This window comes from Centroberyx affinis, unplaced genomic scaffold (genome assembly GCF_046629955.1).
Source record: "Centroberyx affinis isolate AG114_WGS23_722 - 3 ecotype Tasmania unplaced genomic scaffold, CSIRO-AGI_Caff_v1 ptg001600l_1, whole genome shotgun sequence".
Lineage (NCBI taxonomy): Eukaryota > Metazoa > Chordata > Actinopteri > Beryciformes > Berycidae > Centroberyx > Centroberyx affinis.
The window spans coordinates 37726-62740 of NW_027280046.1; the positions used below are offsets into that span (position 1 = coordinate 37726).

Below are 25015 nucleotides of genomic sequence, written 5' to 3' on the forward strand. Positions count from 1 at the left end.
GTCCTGCCCAATTCACAGTTTTCTCAAAATAAAGGAAACACCATTACAATTTCTCTGAGCTAGTGGCTTAAATGTGTGACACTTTTTCTGGCATGGTGTTGCTCCACTAAGGGCAAAGTCAAAGCCAATCACTACAACTGTAATGATTTGGACTTTGAATGATTTGATTATCTGGCATGGACACTGGATTTCAGCATCTCCCATACATGCTCAACTAACATCACAACTGGTTATTAATAAAGCCTTAGCTTATGGCTAACATTATCATCATGCTCTTCAAACAGTGAAGTGGACAGTCATGCCTTGGTAGGTGCATTGTTATCCTGGAAGACACCCATTAAGAAAATTAATACATCATGTGGTAGGAATTTTCCAAGCCAACTTAGAGATAACTGGATATATTACAAGTATGGGAAGCACTCCACAGTACAATTTCACATTGTTAGCTCTATTTTAACTATACTCTACAATGATGTACCTGATTACAGCCAGGACTCTCTGAAACGAGGCTGAATTACAGAGAAAGATACTGTAGTGTTGTCCTGTATGAGATGGACATCCCCAAAGGCTTAAATGGGATAGTTAGCTTTGTAAGAATATTGTCCGATTTTTATTTTTAGCAATGTCGGTGAAACGCTAAAAAAACATGTCCATGAAAAGTCACATGTAGAACCATGATTAAAGTAATAGTTCAAGGATAATTTTGCCTTCGTGACAATGGCAGCTTGACGTAGCTTCAGTTCACCGGGAGCGCTGCTCTCCAATACGCACTCAAGGGCCAAAGCAATATCCAACAGTTGAACCCAAAAATTAAAACACGTCCTTTCAACACAAAAACACTCAGACTGCAATGGGACCTGCCTACATCAGATTTCTGATTATCCATGGCCTGAAACTTGCATATATTGCGGCATTAGATGTTATTTTAACTAGCGTGAGCTAGTTGGCAAGTAGATCGCTCAAGTACTCTGATGCTGCGTTTATGTCAAATCGGATTTTCTGTAGATACAAACTTCCAAGTGGGAAAAAACGTTCACGTCAGCCTCCTTGTGGCGATTACAAGTAGGACATGTGGGAATTTTTTGCGGGCTTCAATATCTCCCGCCTGGCATCATGAATTGTAGCAGTGTGTCAACATAAGTGTTAAACACAGCAGGGAATCCACCGGTGTCGCCTGTCCAAGGTATTCAAAATCAAAATGATCCGTTGTATTGACACTAATAGAAACAACCATACTTACGAAAAGCAACAAATATCTGCTGTAGTTTGCTTATGGTTGATTTTAAATTCATACATACAAATGATTTTAAATGTGGGCGTTCCAACAAGTAAAACACGTTAAGAATTCTTTAAAGCTGAAGCAACAAAATCCTGTTTTTGCACTTATTGCGATATGGCGTGAACGCGACAGAATAACGGCAGCTAGCAAAGTAAATAAGGAAATGTGCGAGCAACGCTAAAAAGTAGCAAATGGGCTATTATAAATGTCATAATTGTTCAATCACAGCTATTTAATGACGTGTAATTGCAGTGTGAGTGTTACTGTGTTGATAGGACGTGTTTTAATACATTTTTGGGTTCTACTGTTGGAAATTGCTTCGGCTCTCTGTGTGTACTGGACAGCAAGGTACACAAAGCTCTGCAGTGAAGTGACACCAGAATTATCCTTTTACTATGAAGGGACATGACCTTCCAGATAATTCTTTTTCAGCTCTACTGACTTGCACTATCATCACTAGCACCTCCTGCTTCCACTTTCTTGATAGCAAAAACACTGTTCTGAGGACTTTGTGTGGACTGAGGACGCCTTGATAGTGATCAATCAGATAGCCTTCTGAAAATGTAAGCTATTTCGCAAAGCTGAAACGATAACTCAAGTAAGCCACTCCAAAATCGGTAATTTTGTGAAACTTTTATTCTTTCTTCACTTATTCATGGACAAAGCAACAGTGCTACATGTATACACAGAGCACGTAGAGTATAAAACAGCAAAGCAAACATGACTTGATATAGAATACATCACCAGAAGAAGCACAGAATTGAAAATAAACTATACATTTATTTGTGAATATCAAGAACGCCTGCTTAAAACTTAACAAAAAAGCTATATTGTATCCCTAGCACTGAAATAAACAACTAAGAATTTCATACATATTGGTAACATCATCTTGATGAGTTGAGTTCGATGTTTCACAAGTAAGGTTCAGTGTTTTCAGAAAGTGGACACCTGAGGGAAAAAATAAATGATTGATAATTGTGCCACGGACAGAGTTATATTTGTGCTATCTCTACTTTAATTGTGTACCAAAAACTTGAACTTAATTTAATTAGCTGACTTTTAGGCAATATAAATTCAGGTTCACATCGCAATTCACAAGTCCTGATTACTGTCTTATTACACAGAAAAAGGACTGTTATAAATGTGTGAGTCATTAGAAATGCATTTTTCAGCAAGGTTATTGATTCATTCAAAGCATTTTAGCCACGATATATTGAGCTTAAGTTTGGAAATATAAGCACAATCTTTTCAGGGCAATGACTTGCTAAACAGTAGTGGGATAAGTCTGTCTGGATGAATCAAATATTTTGCCAAATGGGTAACCATGTTATATTGTTTTGAACTAATAGGAATTGATTTCAACTTCAATTTTATAAACTACTGGTCCACAGGGTACAGTTCAAATGGAAGGCACAGCATGCAATAGGAAAAGGTATTAAACATTTCTTTATGACATCATTAAAAGTGCAGCACTAGGAAAATATCCAAATGGCATAATTAAGCCGCTAAAATAGGTTTTAAGTCGTATTTTCACAACACATATTTCCTTTCTCTTGTTTCTTTTATCAGCTATCAGTAACATCTATAGCCCTCGTAACAACAATGTAATTCAGTAGACGAACATACAAACCTTTTAATGAAGGGACAAGACAAGGGGAGTAAGATTCTCTTCTTAGAAATACTTAGTGCGGTTGAGAGCTCTCTGTGCCAGCTGGCCACTCTCGTCGGTTATTCTCTCCCAGTCCGTTTGACCCACCACAAAGCCGATAGCACGCTTTCGATCTGCTTCCTTCTGCTCTTCAAGATCAGCCCACCGAACCTTTAACAAGAATGAGAACGACCAAGATGTGTTATGAGCAGGAAATGGACAAATGAGCATCATTCCGGCTAAATGCTACAACTTTATTAGTTGTTAAAAGACTTAATTTGTATAGTAGGTCTCAATACAAACTGAAAAACAAACTTGGAGCACTAGGCATATGATATTCAATTTTTTTGTGTTACCTCATTGGCAAACAAATAGATTCTAAGATTACCAAAGAAACAGGTTTGTAGTGTGGCAATTTACCCTTTTCTTTCCCGGTTCTGACATGCGTGTGGCATAGTCGTCTGGCAGCTGAAGGAAGTCCTCAATGCCTGCCACGCCTTCGCCTTCACGTTTCCTCTTCCCACCCCCCTTCAGGCCATCCAACTTGTCTGTATACAAGGAAAGATGCTGTCCAGGTCACCTCTGCCCTCACACCAAAAGATCCTTTTTAGCAGCTGCCAAAGTACAACCACAGTCTTCTTCTATTGACGACTAAGCAGTTCCATTGGAGCAATTTGGGGTTTAGTGCCTTACTCAAGGGCACCTCGATAGTTAGTCGCAGTTTAGAGAGGGGAGTGTTTCTTATTCACTTTCCCCTCTCACTTGCCTGGCTTGGGACTTAGGAATGATGGCCACTTGTGTATGCCAAAGGCAGGAACGGATGGGCATTTTCCCAACTCTGCTTTACATGCAGCACGATGCTCTGATTCTTACACATTTCCATGGATAAAAAAATCATGATTTTACCAGTTAAATGGGAACTATTTGAGGAATTGCTATCAGTTTTTGCTGAATTTAATTAACTTTAGTAGCATGTCTCAATCTATACTGACAACATGAATGGAAAATTAGCTTTGAGCAACAATAAATGAATCCCAAAGATCATTTTAGTTGTCAATACATTCTCCATTTATACTATTTTATATAGTGGTCTATATAATGCCACCTTTTCTGTGAACTTATGCGGTGTATTAAGCAGACTGAGAGAAAGACAGACAAAGTAATCACCATGTGATAAATTGATGGACCATTTCTCCTCAGACATCGTCATGACAAACATAATTCACATATTTACACAGCATACATTAAATAAAAAGTTTGATGGCTGTAGGATAAATGAGCAAATTATTTTGACTACTGGACCATCATGTGGTGCAGCTTATTCTCTGCATCCAATTTCAATGTCATACATATTGGAATTTAACTCAAACAAATATAGCGAGAGAAATAAAATGCATACAAGCACAAATATCAAAATATGAAAAGCTGAAACTGATGAATCCTCTATATTATGTGATCTATATCAAAGAGTGAGCCAATCAAAGTCATAAAATAAAGTCCACCAACAAAAGGGAATACCTACCGAGTTTTGCCTCAGATGTGTCCATCTCCCATTTGCTTTTTGGAATGTAACCCTATATTATACAGAAAAACACTGCAACAGTTAAACCTCTGAGTGGCAAAGGGAAAAGGGAAAGGGAGAGAAAGAGGGGAAAGGGGTTGGCTGAAAAGAGAGGAAATTTCTTTAGAGGTTAAAAGAACAAATGTCAGCAAGGACAAGTGCAGGAATGAAACTGCATGAGTAATTATGTAGTACAGACATTTTTAGGTTACATACTGGCATGCAAACATTTTTGATGTAATGACATCTTGTAAGTTGAGATAAACGTATGCGTTCAGGCTAAGCCTGATTCTAGGGAACATGCAAAAGAAAAGTTAGCATTGACAGCAGCTGTGCTCTGCTTTATAAAACAAGTTCTGTGCCACAGTGCTTCACTTACAAATGGCCTTAAAGTGACAGAGGCAGACGTCTATTTGCTTCCAAGTCAGAGGATCAGCAAACACTCATGCCTACGTTAACTAATGATCATATGATCAATACATTACATTTCCAGTTTTTTTCCCAAATCTTTCCAATTCCTGACATGGTAACAAAATGATGCCTGACACTACAAAGAGCAAAGGCACTTGGGTCCCATCCTGAGTTTGCATTATCGTTGCTTGGAAAAACTATGTTTCAAGGTCAAGAATTTGCAACATTAATTATATATAGTTTATGGACCTGGCATCAATACAACTTTTTATTGACAAATTTCTAATTGTTAAGTTACAATGCTTTTAAGGAAAGCTATTTGGCTGGCTAGCTAACAGCAAATTGCTGACTGTCCATAGCACTTGCCAGCTGGTCAGTAAGGACACACTGATGTATGCTTTTGAGACATTTACCAATTTACCATTTAGGCTAGCTAGAAGGAGCTGGGTGGGAATTATGGAGGTAAAGTGCCAACTAGACCCCTGCTGGCAACGGTCATTGCTGAGATAAATTTCCATTTATGTCCCTATAGACTAATGCAAAAATATTTTTTCAAATTAAGAACTTAATAAACTTTGTCACAAATGTCATTTTCAAGGAGATAATATTATATTTAAATGAAGTGCAATTAAATCTAGCCGAAAATCCGATTTTTGTTCATAGCCAGTAGCCACTCAGTAGCCAGTTTATTAGGTATAACACCCATTCATGATAATGGATTGCTATAGACTTGCGGGGACATGGTTTGCTGTATAAAGTAGGTATTAAGGGATTTAGTTATTATTTGATTCAATGTTAGACTGCCCAAAAGGAGTAACCAAGGTAATTGTGAGTGGTATTGTTGGTGCCAAATGCCCAGTTCCAGTATCTTGGAAACTGACACCCTCCTGAGTTTTTCCATGCATAGCAGAGTCTGAGGTTTATCATGAATGCTGCGGCAAAGAAAAAATATCCAGTCAGTGGTAGTCCTGTGGGTTTAAACAGCCTGTTGATGACGTTGAAGGAGAATGGCAAGAATTGATTAAGCCAACAGACTGGCCACAAAGGATGGCAAATAACAGTTCAGTTTATCAGTGGTGCGAAGAAAGACAACTCAGAATGCATCGTTCGCAAGTCCTATAGACTGTAGAAAGTATTGGACAGAGTGACTGTGACGTCACCTGATGACCTTGTCCTGGCCTGTATGCAGCCTGGGAAATGGGATTTCTGGGTGCCAACTTGTATTTTAGGAGTAAGGGAATGTGCAACAAAGTACAAAGGTGGAGCAGGTGGAGCCCACAACTGCAGGAATAGTCAGCCCATATTGCCTTATATGGTTATAAAGCATGGCTGTGTAGCTCAGATCCATCGTCACTGCCAAGAACAGGATTATGCAGATACGCCCAGTTACATGCACCACCAAAAAGAATAGGTAACCATGTGCCATGGAGGGCCGGGAGTCTGCAGATTTTCATTCCAACCAGACCTACAGCAGGTGACTTCACTGATTAGTTCCTCCTTTCTGGTTGAAGAGGTGCTATCGGTGAAACCACCTGCTATATGTCTGGTTGGAATGAAAACCTGCAGACTCTCAGCCCTCCATGGCAAAATGGTTGCCTATCCCAGCAGTACAGCGATGCTTCAAAAGCCAAGGCCAGTTTTGGCCCCTTGGCCAGTCCTTATCACATACAGGTCATGGTAGGAAACAACCACCCAGTACTAAAGGAGTGTACCTAATAAACTGGCTACTGAGTGTATAAGGAAATGGAACTACTGTCATGTGTATGCTGAAATGTATTTTCATCATTCTCATTACCTATTGAGTGATTAAGCTGGTTTTAGCAAATTTTGAATGTAATCACGATGGGGCGGAATGACGATTTTCCCCTCATAGCCCCTCTCTAGTACAGGGTTTCCCACAGTGCTTTATAGTCAAAGTGGTCTGCCTTAACCAAAGAATACACTGGTTTGACTGTAAAACCCTAAAAAATCCCAAACTCACAGACAACAAAACCATGCTGACATGGGTACGACCACATCTGCTGGCCAAAAGCAAAAATGTGACCCATGAGGAGCATATCATCACATTGTGTGAGTAAAGTTAATTGTTATAGCTTCAGCTAGTGTTGAAGCCATAATATCAGCATACTCTGTCTAAAATGTTGGTATGTAGCTCCATTAGCAAGTAAGTCCGTTAATTAAATATGTTAGCAACCTTCAATTATTTCCTTCATGCTATTGCAAACCATGACTTTGCACTGTGATCCTTTTTGTATTTTCTGGTATGGTTATGGTTGTATTTTCTGGTATGGTTATATGGTTATGGTCTTTGTTAGCTACAAGTAAGATGATAAGAATTTGACACAATGCAAACTAATTTAATTAAGTTTATGTGCTCCTGTATTTTAAAACAGAATTGGCAGATCGAAAACTTTAAAAGAGTGTGTTATTTATTTAGGTATTTAGATTAGTCAGCTACCAACACATTTCCTGCGGGAACTGTTGAAGTAACAAATTTGTGGCCATAGCAGAGGTTTTGTGGGTAATAGGTCACATGATGACCTATTTAAGGCTTAGAGATATTTGCTTAAAATCAGTATGTGAACAAAATATTGCACTTTGCTTTAAGACAGACAAATACAGCATTCTTTCTATCAAAGTTAACTCAGCAGTATTGTATAATCCAAGGGTCCCCAAACAGATGCCCCCATTTGATCGAGGGTTTATCTCCCACATCTTTGAGTTGTGTTGTGTCTGTCTACACTGTGGATCTAGATCTACTGCGGACCCTCTGACTCTCAAGCACCCCTGGGGGATCGGTTTGGGGAGAACTGGTAAAACCTCCAACAGTGCAGCAACAACAGTGTCTGTAACCAACAATATAGACACCGAGTCTCAGTGTGAGTCTGAGTGAAATATTTAGGGATTTTTTGGGGAATCTAGATCATCAGTGTAATTTTAGAGGCACTCATTTCCTTTTCATTCAGCTCATTAAAAAGGCAGTGTGTAGTTCACACACTCACAATTTTTAAAGCATTGTGGTTTGAATCTAGACATCTGGATGGAATGTCTCATCTGAGAATCTATGGCCGTGTCTGAATATCAGTTCCTTCCTTTTCTTGTAATCGTTTCTTGATCTCTTGAACAAAAGTCTATTAGAGATGTCAAGGAAAATGTACAACAAAAGGAAAAAGCGTAATTTTTTTATACACTCAAAACAGCAGCCATCTCCACTCTGTGGAAAGTGTATGAGATAAACCACTTAAGAGTTCATTTGTCAAGTCCTGACAGACACGCATTATACAAGTTACCACAGTTTTCCACAATCAGAGATTATGTCTAGGAATGCATCAATATTGGTATTAGATATCAGGCCCTATGAAGCCTCAGAATTATCAGACTTTCTCCAATACTCAAGTCTTGTACCAAAAGCCACGTGTAACAAACCAGAAATCAAAGTTGGTCTAAGATTATGATTAAAATGCTTTTTGGTGATCTGAATGCCTGCTCACAATTGGTATAAGAAGTGGAAAAAAGATTGAGTATATAGTAATATATAGAGTATTGATTCAAATTTAATACAACATCATGTTTAAAGGATTCATTAGCCACCATTTGAAATCAATATGATCTAAACACATTAATTCTAAATCATGATTTGGGTAAAGCTACATTCACACTGTGAGATTCTGTCCTAGACAAAAAACTTGATGTCTTGGACAAAATCATCTGGGGCTCCGAGGTGCTCGGACTCTTCCGGTTAGTGACGACTCGCAGCACGACCGGCTCTGACATCGTGCTAGAGCACCATGCTGATGCCAGGTGCTTGGCCCTGTTTCACTACTCATTTCAACATGCCCTCGTCGACTTCCCCTTGGCACTCCCCCTTGGGGGAATCCCCGCTGCCATTTAAGTGCTGTTCCTGCACCCTGATAAATCAAGTAACATTTCGGAAATCAACCCTTTGAGGGCCGAGGGAGCAAGTCAACAATTATGCAGACTTCAGGAGCGAATCTCGTCCAGGACACATTGTGATCGTTCGTAATTTCCTGAGAAAACATATTACTATACAAAATTATTATGTGTCATTTTTCTTCTCTCCGATTTTTGCTTTTTCTTGTTAAATACTGAATAGTTAGCCTTTAGTAGCCTTTAGGCCTCCTCTGATAATGAAATGAAACAACCTGATGCAGATGCAGCCTGTAACAGGGGTCGCAAATAGGCATCGCTTCCTTTTAAGGGGCCATGAGCCCAAAGAACCACTGTTCTAAACCACATGTTGATAACCATGTGAATAGTTGAATGGATGGAAAACTGAAATCAGGGTTTTAGTTTTTTTTTCAGTCCAGAGAAAGATTTATATTTGCAGTTGCAGAGCATTCTTACCTGTGCTTGTCTATAAAGCTCTCTCTTATATGAATGCATCACCTCAATGCCAGGGCATGTTGGATGTTGTTTATCATAGTGTGTTCAGTAACTGTTATGATACAGTGTATTGTAGTGTAGTTCAGTAACTGTTATGCCCTCACTCGTCATTGTACTTTGAATTCCAGGGCTGGTTGGTAATCTCTATCCATACATGGGCTCGATGACTGTTTATGAGGCCACACATAAATTTGAAGGACATCATAGTCTGAGGAACCAAGAGTCATTCTGCTGACTATGATCATGCACCATCTGCATGGACTAGCCAGTAGAAAGATTTGAAACTTGGAATTGGTTACTTGTTGCGAGTTTAAAGCAGTTGTTCAGACATGAAAGAAAGGTCTATTGGAAATTAAATTAAGTTTATTCTCATAGGATAAGGTCATTGTTTAAGGTTGAGTTGATTTGTTGTTTTGTTTTTGATTATTTTGTTTTGGGACTGTTCAACCATTTAGTCTCTCTTTATCCTTCTCCTCTCTCTTCTGTTCTTCTCACTTTACTTTAGATTATTTGTTACTTGTGTAATTTCGAACAGTTTTTCTGTGCTGCTGCTGGCCTGGTCTCTGTTGTAAAAGAGAGCCTTGATCTCGATGCAAGATAATGGATAAATATAAAGAAATTAAAAATCTGTAAAAATACTTTTCTAAAAATTTTGAACAGCTTTCATTTTCCACGATTTTTTTTAACCTGCTTATCAATTTCACTTATTTAAATCCTACCTTAATAATAAAAGTTATTAAAAGACTAAAAGCTAATGTTTTGGTGACAGTTAAACTGACAAATCTGATGAAGAAGAAGCACAAAGAAACACCAAAGACATTAAGCCTCTTCCTACAAAACCTCAAACATTCATAGCTTATAAAGACAGCATTGATACTGAATCAGAGACTTGAATCATCCTTGTGTGGTAGATGTGAGTACACATCAGTGAAAAATGAGGTTGACAACTATGTGGCTACAAATACAAGCTTTTCATATCCTACCAGATCACCCTCTTCTTCCTCCTCCCTCTTGGGCTCCTTGGGCTCATCATCAGGATTGAAGTCCTCCATTTCAACCTAAGAACACAAGTACATTTGAGCTTATTTTCATCTTTGATTTAATTAATATTCAGAGCAAAAATATGGCTTCTTATTTCATTCAGAAGTCTGAAAACTGTGAAATGAAAAAGATCTCACCTCCTCAATAGCAGCATCCTGAAGCAGGGATCGGACATCCAAGCGCACCATATGACGTGGCGAAGACTCCCAATTACTGGACATCTGTGTGAAGAATATTTCATGAGCAAAGTATCTATCACCTTTATGTACCTAGGTGGAAATTATGAATGTTTAAAAATGTATTTGAGGTGTCTAGATTCCCATACTGACCTTCATTATGTCCTTGAGTGTGCGGCCATGGACATTTCTCTTTGTACACGTCTGATTGTCTGCAGTGATTTCAGCCACATACACCTAGAAAAACATAACTATCTTTAGCATACTGCAGATTAAAATGACTTTTGTTTCCAACTCATTCATTAAAATCAACTCACCTCAAATCCTTTCGTTTTGGCTGCACTCCAGAACTGATCAAAATGTTTAACCCTGTCATTAATAGTGTCTATAATAATGAAGGGGAAAAAGCCGTCGTCCAGAGTTTTCTTAAATGTTTTAAGCATGCTGCTCCGGTATGTGTCCTCCATCTCTGGTTCATACTCGTACTCAAGAACCTGCAAAACAGAATTTTAGGTTATTTTGTTGTTAATATTTACAATAAAAGTCGTAATACATCTGTGCATTGATGTTCTGTCCCACTGATGTTGAGATCAGAAACATGATTTTCAATCCATATCCTTTTCCATTAATATTGGGCTAAACTCACCTTGTTTTTGACTCTTTTCCCTGTGTCTGGGTCCTTTTCAACTTTCTCGACCTCCGTCATGAAGTAGTCATCCAAAACAAGAACTCTTGGTGGGGCACCACCGCAATCTACTTCCTTGTCCTTAACATTGCAAACAAGATTAGAAAGCAAAGTTTGTCAGAGAAGGCAAAATATTTGTGATCTTGTCAAAAAAGATTTTTGTCTTGGAAAAGCATAGAAAACAGGCTTTATTTGTATTGTTCCTACTACTTTTCCAAAAGTAATTTCTTATCACAAACAAAAAAGTAGTCATTCAAGAAAGCAATCCTGCCATTACAAAATGCCACAATTACATTACCATATAATTTGCTGTTCTGATTCCACTCACCCGTATAAGCTTTGCTACATGGCTTTTGCCACTTCCTGGAAGCCCTCTCATTATGATGACAATCTGGAAAAACATGTTATTTGTATAAATACTTAATATTATACAACAAAAAATGTGATACTGTAGCACTGAGAAACATGGCAGCAGTAATTACGTACTCTTTCTGGCCGAGATAATCTGCCTGGTGGTTTGAGGAGATCGTCAATATTCTTGATTTCTGGTTTCTTCTCGACTCGTGGGGGAGGCTGAGGTGGAGGTGGTAGAGATGATCCAGAGCCAGACCCTCGCTCCTCTGGATAACTCCTTCTGTCCACTGTATGATATTATATGCAATTCAAGTATTTCTTGACTTGGCATAATTGTTTCATTGTAGATTCTAGCAATGTATACCAGCAAAATGTGTTTTAGCAATTGAGAAATAAACTGAACTAAACCTGGCACTAGAGTGAAACCAGTATCAATCAAATCCTATCACCATAGACCAGGTCTGTGAACAACACTGTATATTGGATGGGGGACTTCACGTACTGTAAGGTGAGGAGCCATGGCCATAACGCTCCGGCCCACTGCGTTCGTGTCCGCTGCGCTCGTAAGGAGGTCTATCGTAGCCAGACCTTCCATAATGCTCGTCTCGATCTCGACTGCCACTGCCCTCCCTCTCTCGCAGGTCCCTCTCTCTTTCCCTGTAGCCTGGGCGCGGTGGGGGTCCCAGTGGAGGTCTGTACAGATGAAAACGGGATGATTAGGTTTCAGGTTCCCAACAGAATTTCCTATTTCAAACTGGCACACACCGATGACTAATCACAATGTATGGTACAATGTGATATAATACCTTTCTTCAACAACCATGGGCTGTGTGCTTGAAGCAAAAACAGACAAAAAGAAAAGAATATTACATATGTACGGAAGCAGCAGTAGTTCCCGACAGTTTGGATAAAGGGGATGTCGAAACCCTGAGAGAAGACATACTACCTGTCGTCTCTAGGGGGGTAGCGCTCTCTCTCAAATCTCTCTCTTTCATAATCCGATGGAGGCTTGTCTCTGTACATCTCCCTCTCTCTGCTGTACTCCCGGCGGTCCATGTAAGGGTCTGGTCGTCTTTCATAGTATGAGTCTCTGCTATAAGGCTCTCTGGGGCCAAGAGGTTCTAGGAGGAAGATAAAATAGTTCAACAATAAGCATGGCTAAAAAAATAACATACCACCCCGGTCACAATAAATGCAAGCTTTATTTGATTGGCACAAGATATGCTTTATGGTGTTGATAAACTTGCTGCATAACACGATTAAACTCACCTTTTTCATACCCCCTCTCTGATGGCACCGGGTCAGGCCTCAACACAATCCTCTCACCATAGGAGATCCGCTCAACAGTGGTACCAGGTTCTAAATATTGAGAGAGTTAATTTTACAAACAATGTCCTGAAACCTTCCCTGTCACATTTCTATGAAATGATGATGCCTTCTTTGCTGTTCCTACCATGCCCATGGCCATAATCCACAGTCTTTGGAATCACTGGAGGCTTGGGTGCAGCAGGGAGAGATGTCTGGTAACTTGTGGTGACAGGCTTGGTATCCCAAGATGCAGGGTCAGTCGTAGTCTGTCCAGATGCAGCCATGCCCTAAGGATGAAAAAAAGATGCAATTTGATATAGATCTAAGAGTAAAATACATTATGTTAAATATGTAAATGTAAAATAAAAATATATAAATAAATAAATAAATATAAATTATAAAAATAAATGTAAAATGAATAAATAAATAATAATAGTTATCATTTACCTTTAGAGCATTCCTCACTTCTGGAGGGATCTCCAAACCCAGAAGACCAGCAGGAAGCTCAGGTGTGACTTCAGGTGCAGCAGGCTCGGTTCCAGGCGTCTTCCCCTCCTGCATTTCTCTGTAGAACAAAGGAATGTTAGTTAAATGCTCATAAAAGTTCCCCCAAAACCATCTTTGATCGTAAAATAAGTCATGCAGATGTCACATGTATGCAGAGGGGTCACCTTTGCATTTCAAAGATAATGAAAGAGTAGTAATATAATTTACAATTAAAGAGTTATTATTTTCTGATCACAATTTTTAGTCAGTTTTTATTTCTGACTTTCACATATTGCCTGTTTAAAATATGGAATTTGTCATTTAGTGCACCAAAAAAATCTGGTCAAAAATAAGCTTAAGTCTAAATATAACAAATGCAATGATTAACTTTTTCTTGCTTTTTTTTTTTTAAATGTTAAAATTCAAACATCAATAATGAAATGTAAATTACCTTATCAATTTAAGCTCTTGTGCAGCTTTCAGGATGATTTCATGCTGACGCTGGGAGAGAGCAAGTACACCTGCTGCGTTTGCTGCTTGAGCTGCCGAGTCATGTGTGCTCTCAGGCACCTTTGTGATAGGTGCAGCCGGGGGTGGTGGAGGAGGAATATCCAAAGGAGGCTCTTCTCTGTGGTCTTCATAGTGGGGTCTACGATCCTCATAGTCTGGAGGATACCCTCTCTCAGCTGGTGGAGGAGGTCTTGGAGGCCTATCCCACTCAGGAGGGGGTGCTGTGTATGGTGGTTCTTCTTGCCGATATGGTGGCTCATCCCTGTACTCGCGTATTCTAAGCTCTCCTCTTCCCCTTTCGTGCTCTTCATATGGATATGGGCGACCTCTTTCCCTTTCCTCTGGCCAATGGTCATCTCTGAAGCGCTCTGGTGGTGGCGGCATGCGGGGAGGGTACTCCCTCTCTGGTGGGGCACGCTCTCTGTCCCATTCAGTCTCATAGAACTGATCCTCATGTTCATACTCCTCAGAGGGATAGTCCCGTGGTGGTCGCCAGCCATATCTGTCCTCCCCATGGCCATAATCCTCGACAAAACCCTCACTGTACCCCTCTTCATATTCCTCATGAGGTAGACCTGGACGCCGCATCCCTCTTGCTATGCCTCGACCCATAGGTCGCCTCCTAATCCCTCCCCTCTCCATCATCTCATGTGGAGGCGGAGGAGGACCTCTGCCGTGGGGGGGTTGATGCCATCCTAGTTCTCTCTCCATGCCTTCATCATACAACGGCTCTCCCATTGGATCCATCATATCATGAGATGGTGGCAGACGCCGCCTGCCTCTTACCATATCAGGATGCATAGGATGGCCACGAGGGTCATGGCCACGGTGCATAGGGCGCCTCATTGGATCCATTTCTATGCCATCAGGGTCCATTAAAGGACCTAATGGATCGTGATCCATTGCCCCATGTGCTGGGTGAGGGGGGCGTCCTCGACCCGGGTGCATGAAACTGGGATGGCCCCGTGGAGGACGACCCCGACCAGGTGGAAACGGGGGTCTCATACCTCTCATTGGAGGTCTCCTTTCTCCCCAATAAGGGTCTCCTTCCTCCAAGTACTCCGCTGTCTCAGGCTCTTCCCAGTGCCTATCCATTGGCTCTCCTCTTCCCATAGGTGGTCCTCCTCTTCCCATAGGCGGTCCTCCTCTTCCCATAGGCGGTCCTCCTCTCCCCAAAGGCGGTCCTCCTCTCCCCAAAGGTGGTCCTCCTCTCCCCAAAGGCGGTCCTCCTCTCCCCAAAGGCAGTCCACCTCTCCCCAAAGGTGGTCCCCCTCTCCTCATAGGGGGTAGTCCTCTCCCCATAGGGGGTCCTACCATTGGCTCATCATAATAGTCCTCCTCTGCTGGAAAGTGATGTTCCTCTGGCATCCACATGTCTTCTTCAGGGGGCGCCTCTGATTCCTCACCGCCAGGTTCCTCATATGAAGGATCTTGCCACTGGTAGTCTTCCTGCTCTTCCTGAATCCCAATGTCCTCATGTGGTGGCATGTAGTCATAAGACATTTCATCCACCTCCTCCCCAAGTGGCAAAGTGTTAGGACCCCTGAACTCTCCACGCCCCCTTTGCCCGAGTCCTCGTCCACGCCCTTGGACAGGTACTGGCGGCTGGCCTCGTCCCCTGCCATGTACCATTGCAGGTGGAGGCTTTGGAGGCTCTGGTCTTGATTGTGCTTGCCCAGAAGGTTGTGCCTCCTGTTGGACTCCATGGGGCTTTGGCCCCAGCTGGGGTTTGTTGTTATTTGGCGCGGGTCCACCTGGTTTGAGATTATTCTGCACAGCTGTATTTTTTGGAGGCACAGGCAAGGGAGCTGTTACAGAGGGCTTGGTGCTGACAGGTTTGGATTTATCACTGGTAGCAGAATCATTACTGCCATCTGAATTCTCAGGCTTTGTGTCTGTTTGTAATGTCTGAGGAATGGGGTCACTTTGAACAAAGAAGCCCTCATTTCCGAGTAGGTTGTCGTCTGCCATGTCTTCTGGATTGATCGTCTTATCTGATTTTGATTCATTTTCTTTTGCAGTCTGCAGTTGCCCTGTTGATTTTACTGGAGCCTTGGAATCAGTATTGGTCGGTTGTTTAGTGACTGGTTCTGTCTTAGGCTGAGGACCTTGCTGTACTCTTTGCTGGGGCCCAGGAGGCCGTTCAAAGCGAGGTGGAGGGCCAGTTTGCCTTGGGGGCGGTTCAAATCTAGGCTGCTGCCCAAACCGAGGTTGGCCTCCTCTTGGGGACTGATCAAACTGCGGACGGTCAAATCGGGGGGGACCATCAAAGCGCTGCTGCGGTTGGTTAAATCTGGGGGGACCATCAAAGCGCTGCTGCGGTTGGTCAAATCTAGAGGGACCATCAAACCGCTTCTGCGGTTGGTCAAATCTGGGGGGACCATCAAAGCGCTGCTGTGGTTGGTCAAATCTGGGGGGACCATCAAATCGCTGCTGCGGTTGGTCAAATCTGGGGGGACCATCAAAGCGCTGCTGCGGTTGGTCAAATCTGGGGGGACCATCAAACCGCTGCTGCGGTTGGTCAAATCTGGAGGGACCATCAAACCGCTGTGGCTGTTCAAATCTTGGGGTGTTTCCTCTGGGACCATCAAGCCTGTTGGAAAATTAAATGCAAGGGTTAGGGTTACGGTAATGTTGTTACACATTGTTATTCAGATACAAGGATGCTCAATGATAAACTAACAATGACTATGTACACATGACAGAATTTGTTAATGACAACCAAATTTATGAATGAGAGTGAATGCACATATGTATGGTACACATTGGAGCAGACTGGAGTGAAATGACTAGACTGTGTGGTAACCGGAGTCACTTTATCCATAAGATCTTAATAAACCGCCACTGACAGCAGCGTTGTATTCTCTTTTTCCACCGCATGAACCACATGAAATAGTTTTAAGCTATGTGGACCACAACATTTAGGTTGCCCCAAGACAATTGCCGCCTGCAATCTTGAGGAAACAGGCTAGATAGAAAATCTGTGAATGTCTCACTCTCACAACACTTACCTCAGTCTCTTTAAAATTAACGATGATAATATTACATAACGTAATGAATGTTGCGCCTTACGTCACGTAACAACCAGTTGTCCAATGCAGTTCTGGTTCACACTACTTGGACTAACGGAATCCACTCTCAAATTTGGTCGTCAATACCAATTTTTCAGGTAGCAAGTTTGGTTGTAGAATGTGGTTGTTATAGGGTTGGTCCGATGGCATCGTCCATCACCGATGGCCGACAGTCATCGACCACTGAGCCCTCTACATCGCAACATTGTGATTTAAAGCCCCCCTCCCCCCGTTACTGAAAGTGCAATAAAAGCTTTGCGAGTAAAAAGCCAGTAAGGGTACTTTATCAAAACATTTATCCTTAGAACTGATGAAAATGTTTTTTAAGGAGTGTCAGCCAGAGAGCGCAAAAATGAAGGATGGGTTTATTCTAATTATTATAATAGCTCCTTGCACCTGATTTACTAAAGGAAAAATGGCTTATTTATTAATAATAATAATAATAATAATAGTATTTCCTGCCCAGTGAAAGCATGTTTTAATTTAGGCGCAGACATAAAATTTATTTTTAAATCTACCTGGTTTGCGCCTGCCTTAGTAAATCAGGGGGTGAGTCTTTATTTGTAGCCTATTTCAAAACTGAGGATTCAAACTTACCTACAGAGCGAACTCCGGCCACACTGATCCGTCAGAAAACGGACAGAATTACTAACGGATGGATTTCTGTCCGTTGGGTTGTTTTGGAACGTCAACGCTATTTTTAAACAAACGCCTCTGATTTGCGGTGACGAATCCGTCAAGAAAAAGCAACCCAGTGCAAATGGGTTGCACTGCCCGGCGCTGCCCGGACAACGGACAGCTCTCATTGAAAATGAATTGAAATAAACAGAGACGGACAGACACAACAGACTACTCTCCCGTTCTCTCCTAGGAGCCGAAATTTAAAAAAGGTAGAAGTCGGACTACTACGCCTACCAAACATGAAGCAAAGTGCGGCAGTTATGCAGTTACATCACTATTGCCGCTTTTCCACTGCATAGTACCGGCTCAACTCGCCTCGCCTCGACTCGCTTTTGGTAGTACCACTTTGGTTTTCCACTGCAGATAGTACCCCCTCAATGTGCCCCACCCCCCAAAAATATTTTTTTATAATCAGATGATCTGCTTAATGAGGTTGCTTAAGCATAGGCTATAGGAAGGAAAAGTAAGGACAGACCGGGTGAGTAGGTGGGGATGGGCTGTGGGCTCAAATGTGCAAAAAATAGAAATAGTAATTAATATCCAACATAGGCTACATACATGTAAAAAGTATAAAAGAGTAAGTATATATAAAACTTTTAGTACCAGAGCAGCTCACATGAGAGCCTTGTCCGTTTCATTACGGACATATGGAAGAACATCTTTTCTTCATCGTCATATGCCAATTTGGTAGACATCGCCCAACCCTAGGTTGTCACTCTCCTTAATAACTGAACTGTGTGTGAACTAAGCACTACAGTGAGGACTGATACCCATATTTTGTGAAACTTGCACACAGACAACAAGATCTATTAAATATCAAACAGTTTCTTACACAATATTCCATCATCTGATAGCCAAAAAAACATAACGTTTATCTCAGCCCAGGATCATTTCTATTCACAATTATAATATTCAAATTTGTAAAATTGTTCTGTTCAACGTGGACTTCCATTTGTCTAGAAAATAATGTGTTCATTCTGCTGTTCGAAAAATTCATTCCATTAATAACTGTAGGCTAAATCATAGCAGCTTGAAAACTCCTAACCAAAACATCCCTTCTATTTTTCCATTCAACATTACCCCAAATCCCAAGGTTGCTGCTCACCTTGGACCTCTAGGGCCGGTGAAGCGCGGTGGTTGACCGGTGGGGGGGGCTGGTGGTCTGACTCCTCTAGCAGCAGGGCCCCCTCCTCCCACAGCGGGTCCAGTGGGTGATTCTGAATGCGGCCCAAAACCAGTGGGCCGCGGACCTTGGGACCTAGGACCAACAGCACCAGGGGAATGCTGCATACCTGGGCTCACCATGCCTGGCTGCTGCACTTGCATGTCTTGTCCAGAGTACTGCCCATACTGTCCCATTATCCCACTACTGTACTGGCTCGAGGGGTACGGCACCATGGCTCTGAGAGCGGCCACCCGCTCTTGCAGGTGGGCATGGGTGGCGTTCATCTGCTCTTTCCACTGCTTCCATTGGAGTTCATAGTCCTGGAGTTGGTCTTTGTGTGGGTACGTCTGGAACTGTTCGTACCAGAGGCTGAAAGTGTGTTCCCAGTCTTTGAACAATGGGGTGAACTTCTGCTGTTGCATTTCGTAGTGCCTGAGCTGCATTTCGGCAGACATTGACTGCAACAAATTACATTAAAGGAGGAGATGTTGTTATTCATGTTTGGTTTAAAGTATAATTATAATAATGGTACATGTTTAACAAAGAGATCACTGAGAAATCCCATGAGAAAATAAAATCAGTTTGAGTTTATTGAGATTTCCAAGATGGCGCCATGGTAGTGGATGCCAGTCACAGCAGCTTCGGCATTCGTTGCCGCTATAATTCTATTTTTCTACTTTTATCAGCACCCAAAGCATGTATAAAACGTACTATTGCTTTATTTTCTCCTTTCTCTTTTTACAGAGGTCATGTATGTAAAGTGTTAGACAAGGGAGAATAAGAACTGAACGTGTAATATAATGCTCTTTGTAGGCCCATAAAGAGCACATTGTTGTACTTTCTGTAAATTAGCTGTAATTTTTCACCTAGTCTTTTTATCCTATGATGCTTTGGAATTCATACTTATTTGCACATTGTTATTGATACATTTCTACTTAAGATGTCGGTTGCATATGTTTATATAATCCCCATTCGCTCTATTCTTATTTCTATCCTTTTTTTCTTTGATGTATCATATTATTTCTTGCACTGCAACAGCTCAATTTCCTGGCTCAACTTCCTGGTAGCTCAATAAAGTTTCAGCTAATCTAATCCAATTCATAGTAAAAGCTACTATCTGTGCAGTCAATGAAAACGCCATCGAGCTACCTGTAGGTCCGCTGGCTGTTGAATCAACTGTTGGTACTGTTCCAGGATCTGCTGTAGCTTTTCATGCTGTTGCATGAGAGCCTGGTATTGTATGCCTGCCCTCTGCTGCTGCACCTGCTGCCACTGTGCTGCTGCAGCCTGCAGCTGCTGCAGGCGGGCGGCCTCCTCCGGGTCCTGGGGGACCTCCGGCTGCAAAAAGAAACAAAGCAAGAATGGAGGAAAATATTCTTTCTATAATTCAGTCAACATCTTTGTTATAAAGAAAGGCAGTCTGTGATGGAAGGGGTGACAGACATTTTCACAAGTTTCTGACAAAACACTAACACGCTATTGTACAATGCTATTTACTTATTTCCAAAACATGACAAGTTTGCATCCCTGACACACACACTAACACTTGTCTATATAGGGCATAATTACCTCGTCAGGTGGTGGAGGTGGTGCTGGTGGCTCCTCTTTCGGTGGGGGTGGAGGCGGTGCGTTTTTCGGTGGCTCTGATGGGAGAGGAGGAGGCGGCAGGTTCTGGGGTGGTGGCGGCGCAGGACCATCCCCCTCTTTCTGATTCTGCTTGGCTTTCTCATGTTTCAACTTCTGTAGATTCTGAAGGTGTTGTTGGTACCAGTATTGTTGTTGCTCCTGAGTGAAATAAAGACAAGGAAATCGATCAGACAAGACAGATGGGGAACCTTTTTCCTTTCTCATGAAGACAAAACACTGACAGTGAATGAATGCTGACTGTGAATGAATTAAAATACAAAAAATTAAAGATGAGTTAAGCAATTCACACTAACTAGCGTCTCATACGTGACGACTGCCATCTGCATATGTTAAGGTAAACACTGCTTGCTGCTCTACCACTGACTTAACTTTAAAATGAAAGAAAACTAATTTACTAAATACCAAGAAACAAATGGTGTGTTTTGGGAGTACAAATTAAATTAATCCAAAAGCACCAAACAGGAAATAGAATGTACAAGGCTATGCATTAGTGGTTAAATAGATGTAGTCATATGGATAGATTTACTGGTGTCTGATTAACTATCAAGAGCAGATATTTACACCTGAGTTTAGTACAGTACAATCTAAGTTCAAGCCTTTTGTGGAACTTAAACTACAGGCAGACCATGAACTGTAATGAAGTAACTGATAGTGGGAAATCTGGTAGTACAAAATGGACGGGTGCCACACTCTTTCCATGACACACAACAAAGTAGTATCATTTCTCTGGTATGCAAATATAGATGTAGTAGTCAACAGAGGATGAATTATGTCAAGAGAGAAATGGGAAGAGAGAGTGAGATAGAATGATACAATAATTTTACAATAAAATTGTTGAGCTTTTAACACTATCCACATTAGTCCAGCATTGAAGCAGCATTACATTTGAGAATGCAAGTAGAATGAATTATACAATTTGAATGAGCACTTATCTGAAAATCCACCATCAAGAAATTTCCCAACTTTCCTAATTTCTAACTCTCTCTTTGCATGTGTAGGCATATGTTAGGGTAGCATCTGTATTTCCAAACATTATATTCAGAGGATTAATCTGCAGAATGCTTTTAATGTGCCAGGGATATTGAGGGAATATACCCATGTATATTTTCTTTATTTGCTTGCTTGCTTACTTCACTAGCCTCGGAAAGATGAAATTCCAGCAACTCTTGCAGTTGGTAAAACCAACACGTTTTGGCACATGGCATTTACAAACCCTAACAGAGGCAACGTGCTGAAATATATTGGCTCTACCAATAAAACTTTGTTCTCAGTACTGTACTGCAAGTGTTACTGGAATTTCCCCTTTCGCTGTGTTACATGTCCATTCCAGGCACCTTGTTAGTGGGTGAAGTTGTGCCAGAATATTTTTTCAACCTTTACGTCACCAGACTAAAACAGAAATTGGTTAAACAATTCTTTTAATTCGTATGGCCTAACCATATTTATGGCCTTAGATTACCATCTACATTTACTGATGAATTTTGACAATGAATTAAGCATATTAATACACATTTCTTACTATTAGCCTAGTAAAAATGTACTTACCACATCAATATAGCCTAATGGCACTCATTGAGGATTCCCACACTGAACAGAGCTGACTTTAAACAGATTGTCAATCTTTTTTTTGCAGTAATTATTGTTCTCTAACCTCAGAACTGATGCTCTTTGATATGCACACTTAAACTGAAAATCCAAACGAAAACAACCTTGTGACCTTGCTCCTACATTACTAACACTGATTGATTTACAACTGAACATGATATTCCATTCCCTATTTCACAATCGCATACACCAAATTTTAGCAAAAGAAAGTGATTTAGGTTGATAGGTTCAAACTCCATAGCCTTTTCTTCTCCTATTAACTAACATAACATTTTTGAAATTGTACACCATATAGCCTAACCTGTTCTTTCATTTTAAATTGACCACTACAGATGTGAACAAAGCCTGGCTGCGCTAATGACATAACAGCTATACCTGTGAGTTTAAAGTGAAATGCTGCTAGATTTCTATTACTTGCAACAGAGTTGGATGGCTCCGTTCCATCCGTTTGTCTGTTAGCAAGATAACTCCAAAAAGTATGAATGGATTTGCATGAAACTTTTTGGAAAGATTGGCCATGGGGCAAGGAAGAACTGATTAACTTTTCACACTAAACTGGGGGCGTGGCAGTGGGCGTGGCTTCTCGTGAAAAGGCATATAACTTCAGAACGGATTCATGTCACACACCATCAAACTTTGTGTGCCTGTGTGCCATCTAGTTTGAAATATGCTATTCTGATACTTCAAGATAGGTTGCTCTGTATTGATGAATGATCACTGTCGTCTCCCACAGTTATGAACAACAGAAAACTGCCCCCCATCCCCAACCTGTGAGATAATTTGGGAATGTATTTTAAAGAGGAAAAGGTGGTTTATGACTTAAAGCAGTAAAACTAAAATGTATCACAAACACTCAACCACCATTGTCAGTGAATAATCCCCAGGTTGTATTTTAGACTTAGTTCCCTGGTTTGTAGCATTATTGATTAGACTGTTCTGAGCAGGGGTCGCAAACCATGTGCCACTTAGGGCCGAGAGTCTGCAGGTTTTCCTTCCAACCAAAGACTACTAGCTGATTTCACTGATTAGCAAACCTTCAACCAGAGGAGGAACTAATCAGTGAAATCAGCTGGTGTTTGGTTGGAATGAAAATGAAAAGACTGCTTGTTCTGGGCCATATGAATAACATCTGGATTCCTAAATGTGCCAATCCCCTTTAAAGGGTTATCAACAAATCAAATGCCCTTGATTTAGATTGAATACTAAGAACACTGTGGTCACAGTACTGAAATTCTTCCACTGGAAGTGAGGATTTGGCTTTGACTTCCTACTTCCTTGGTCCTGGCCAGTGATATAAACTAAGAAACCCAGTTGGTGAACATGGTAGGGCAAAAATAAACAAAAATCAAATATATTTTCAAGGAAAGCATCAAATTTTGTGCTTATGTGTACTTTAATGGCTCTATCCATGCATAACCTAGATCCATTTGATATTTTTTTACTATGATGTATGAGATAATTTAGTCCTATGAATTTATGTCGTTAAGATTATGCCAGCATAGAATGGTGGCTAAAATTACTTTAGGTGTGTTTAGCCTTCCCTTTATCCCTGGTCCAGACTGTTGGTAGATCAACGAGTAATGCTGGAGTAATGAAGGCCTGGTGATCAAAGCTTTGATATTGCCTTTCACACCACAGAACAAACACTTGCAAGGTATTACCTGCAAAGGTACAGACGCACAATCGGATTTTTCGTCCTCTGGCGTGGAGGAATCTTTCTTGTTTACCTCTTTTGATTTAGGAGCACCGTTATTCTGGGGGGTCTTCGGTGACGTTGGCTGCGGCGGGGGAGGCTTTGGCAGCGCCTCTTTAGGCTGCGGTGGAGGAGGCTGAGGCTGAGGCTGGTCCTGCGGAGGACCCGGCGGGCCTCGCACCGAGGGAGCCTCGTCTTGTTCATAGTACGACGGTCCACCAAAGTCGCCGGCTGCATGTCCGGGACCTTCGGGCGGCCATGATGATCCGGAATATCCGGCTGCAGCTCCACCACCGTACGCACCTGCAGTATTGTTGTGATGCAACACCGACTGAAGCTGTTTCTGGTGAAGCATCTGCAGCTGCTGCATCTGCTGGAGGTGCTGCTCCTGCAGGCTGGAGAAAAGGGAGTCGGTCGTCGGGGCCTCGAAGCCGCCGAACCCCCCTGCCGGGGCAGCCTGGCCCCCAGCTGGCTGCTTTCGGGGTCCTGGCCCTCCAAAGTTTTGCGGTTGATGGCCACCATAATTTCCCCATGAGGGATACATGGTGGAAAGCGAGGCGGTGTATCACGGCCTTTGTGCTCACATACAGCCGTCCCTGTGTGGCTAACAAAGCTAGCTAGCTAGCTAACGCTGACCTACCTTTCATAAAAGCGATATATTTTAATCATACTACTAACGTTGGGCCAGGCCGCATACAAATAAATATTATAGATACTCTCTCTGTACTGAGCAACAATTATCCAAAAGACAAAGAAAACAGGTTAAAATGTATCTAGGAAATGAATATCCCGTTGAATTGCTACCGCTTGAGTGAGGGGCGCACGCACGGCCCGGAAACACGTCACCGGCCATCATATGACGGTATCCGGTAAACGTTACCGTCGGTCTCGGGTCAGATATCTATCTATCTATCTGTCTAATTTTGCATAGCACTGTTCAAAATACAGTTATAAAGTGATTTGCATAGGCTACAATAAAACATAGACTAAATCGGAAATATAATCCAATAAAATATAGGCTACAACACATAATGCAGGACATAAACTAAAAACTAAAAAGAATAAAAAGGTGAAATAGCCTAAAACCACAAAACTGGTAAAACAAAATAAACCCGTTCAACCTGTTAAGAAGTAATTTAAAGATTTTAAAGACACTGATTTTGTCCTCATTAGGGTTAGGAGGACTTCGAAAGCCTGGGGCTGGAATAGCAAAAGCCAGATGGAGAGAACAGGATTCCATGACAAAACCTACAGCTATTGTAACTCACATTAGTGTGATGTTGCTTAGGC

At 41.5% G+C, this 25015-nt stretch overlaps 1 protein-coding gene across 1 annotated transcript; it reads right to left on the reverse strand.

Moving 5' to 3' along the window:
• Window positions 1–1924: 1924 nt before the first annotated feature.
• Window positions 1925–24518, reverse strand: ylpm1 (YLP motif containing 1). Its single transcript, XM_071528022.1, has 22 exons — window positions 23760–24518; window positions 20350–20565; window positions 19930–20118; window positions 18721–19238; window positions 13805–16456; window positions 13315–13432; window positions 13013–13154; window positions 12829–12918; window positions 12506–12680; window positions 12366–12392; window positions 12062–12252; window positions 11692–11846; window positions 11534–11596; window positions 11167–11286; window positions 10838–11014; window positions 10674–10757; window positions 10482–10565; window positions 10287–10361; window positions 4450–4501; window positions 3348–3475; window positions 2910–3098; window positions 1925–2227 (listed from the first exon to the last, which is right to left on the reverse strand). The coding sequence occupies exons 1-21, from the start codon at window positions 24267–24269 to the stop codon at window positions 2952–2954; spliced, it is 5913 nt and encodes a 1970-aa protein (XP_071384123.1). The 5' UTR covers window positions 24270–24518; the 3' UTR covers window positions 1925–2227; window positions 2910–2951.
• Window positions 24519–25015: the final 497 nt, after the last annotated feature.

Excerpts from the sequence above, each read along its gene's own strand:
- ylpm1 (XM_071528022.1), bottom strand. The coding sequence starts at position 24,269 with ATGTATCCCTCATGGGGAAATTATGGTGGCCATCAACCGCAAAACTTT. Across the intron at positions 12,393-12,505 it reads TACCCCCCTAGAGACGACAG|CACACAGCCCATGGTTGTTG; the intron begins GTAGTATGTCTT and ends TTTTGCTTCAAG. Across the intron at positions 11,597-11,691 it reads GATTATCTCGGCCAGAAAGA|ATTGTCATCATAATGAGAGG; the intron begins GTACGTAATTAC and ends ATGTTTTTCCAG.